This window comes from Morone saxatilis, unplaced genomic scaffold (genome assembly GCF_004916995.1).
Source record: "Morone saxatilis isolate NCDOM2014 unplaced genomic scaffold, NCSU_SB_2.0 Contig4, whole genome shotgun sequence".
NCBI classification, from domain to species: domain Eukaryota; kingdom Metazoa; phylum Chordata; class Actinopteri; family Moronidae; genus Morone; species Morone saxatilis.
In genome coordinates this window covers 7,866,464-7,868,711 of record NW_023339984.1, presented here as the reverse complement: position 1 = coordinate 7,868,711, position 2,248 = coordinate 7,866,464, and the positions used below count along the sequence as shown (strand labels likewise).

The 2,248-nt window shown below is 41.8% G+C and overlaps 1 protein-coding gene across 1 annotated transcript in view; it reads right to left on the bottom strand.

Annotated features, from left to right (window-relative positions):
* The window catches only part of LOC118338150 (inactive ubiquitin carboxyl-terminal hydrolase 53), a 30,954-nt gene that overhangs the window by 16,279 nt on the left and 12,427 nt on the right, over nt 1-2,248 (bottom strand). Inside the window, exons 6-8 of the mRNA XM_035675385.1 lie at nt 1,625-1,707; nt 1,297-1,381; nt 979-1,125 (exon numbers count right to left, since the gene is read on the bottom strand). Coding sequence (XP_035531278.1) covers nt 979-1,125; nt 1,297-1,381; nt 1,625-1,707 — 315 coding nt within the window. The remainder of the gene's footprint in view (nt 1-978; nt 1,126-1,296; nt 1,382-1,624; nt 1,708-2,248) is intronic.

The following is a 2,248-nucleotide window of genomic DNA, read 5'->3' as shown; positions in this document are numbered from 1 at the left end:
GGGGGGGGGGGGGGTCTGAAAAATTCTTCTGATGGTATGCTTTGGAAACGCACAAGAGGGAGCTGTCAAATAAACAGTTTGAATACTTCAATAAAGAAGTTATGTAATGTGTGAAGCGTATGAGCGCTGCCCTGATCTGAACTGCACTGATTGATTGATTTTTTTTCCCCTTGTGAAGCTCATCCACCACAGTGGACAGATGTGTGCAGGAATACTTAGGAAGTCATGTTGTACATACTTATTTCATGTTAACACTGCCGACAACCTAACCATATACATGTGTGAAGATGTGATTTTATGGACAGAAAAGGAGAAACGTATGCCCACATTTCTGCATACTTACGATCAAGAATGTGTGAATATAAACACCGCAACAAAAGCAGTCTTGAACACATGTTTTTTTCCTTTCTGTCTCAGTGACGTCTATGCAGCCCACATGTTCCCTCAGACAGGCATGCACACACACACACTCAGGAAACACAGAGATGAGGGGAGGGGCTTTTTGACAAGCTGACCAAGGCCAGCAGAGGCTTTTTGATCAGTAGCGCGGGCCAACTGGGCATTGGGCGTCGACTGCTTACGTAACGGCACCGACTTACAGAGAAATAAATCCCCACTTTATTTCCCACATATGTTCAATTGCACCAAAAATAAACTGGCGCTAAAACCGTGACAAAAAAAAGGAAATGGCAGCTGTGTGAATGAACAAATTCGAAAGAGATACTGACAAACTGAACCATGTCTGGAGAGTTAATTTATACCGTTAAAATCACCTGAAAGTTGAACGAAATGTTCTAGCTTCATACATTTTGTCTTAAAGCATTATACTTTTTTAACTGAGATTTACTTTTCATAAAAAGATCCTGTCCCAGTTTTCATGTTTGGATTCCACACAAACAGGTGACAGAATATTAATAGAGAAGTACAAAAAAAAACAGCACTACAAAGTGTAAAATGTACATAAAATGTTGGACTCACTGCAGAAAGACTGAGATGAGGCCCCAGTGATCGGATGACATCCTCTGTGAGATCTGACTGGTCAGAGTCCCAGACGAAGCCTATGGTAACAATCTCTGGGGAGTTCATGAGGACTCGTCTGATCCTAATCCTCTGGCCACAGTTGCTCTGGAAAAGAAAAACATGAGGAAAGACCACAGTTTTACCCAAAAGCAAGCTACAGTCAGTAAAGAATAATATCAAAATATTTGAGAATCACTACATTCCCAAACACATTGTTCTTTCAGGGACCGTGAAAAAAAAAAAAGCTTATTAAAACACTTTGCATCGACCACTTACTGGACAGTTACGAAGGTCTCCTATTGTACTTGCTGCTTGTAACAGTTCCCCAAATGACTCGTCTCTGTGCTGAAGCGTCTGTTGACTGAGAAAGAAGAGACGCGTTGTCAGCAGGAAAGAACAAGCAAAGAAGAGGAAAGGAGTCAGACAGAGACAAATAAAGATTAAGGTATGTGGAGAGAGAAGAAAAACTGTTGTGCGAAATGTCAGCTAAAAAGTTAAGTTGTGACAAATGTGCAGGGAGAGACATGAAAAGCAAAAACAGAGTGGAGTGGGACAGATGACAACGAGGAAAAGCAAAGAAACTTTCATAGTGCCTCTGCCTTACCAGAGTGCGGTGGTGGAGACATAATGCACTAGCTCGGTAAACGGCAGTGGGTCGGAGGATGCCCCACAGCTACGGCACACAGACTGCAGAGGGGGAGAGAGTCGGAGACCACGAGAGTGAAAAACACAAATAAAGTGAGTAAAATACACAGGTATGATTTCAGTGTGCATATCTGCTGTCAAGGACTAATTATCAATTCAACATGACATTTTCCAAAAAATGGAAGATCAAAAATAGTCACAATAAATAAATGAAAAAAACTCCATAATTTCTTATGACATGCTTGTGTTACAGCTTTTCTTGTAATACGTTTAAAACTGTGGGCTCTGTAGTATCCCTTTAAGTCTCCAACTCAAGTGATTGACATTATCAGACATCCAATTTAATTTATGAAGTTATCAATCTCCCTCTGACCAAGGCAATCCTCATTTAAGGCCTTGATAATATTTGCTGGATTGGGTGCCCTGAAGTTGAGGTGAAATCCACTGACTGTGCCCCTAAGGGATTTAGTCCAAAGGCGTATTATCTGTTTGATTCCGAGATAGAACTGGTTTGGGACAGGGACAGGGGGAGTCAGTGATGGGCATCACAGCCACAGGGCAGGGTGGTGTGTGTGTGTGTGTG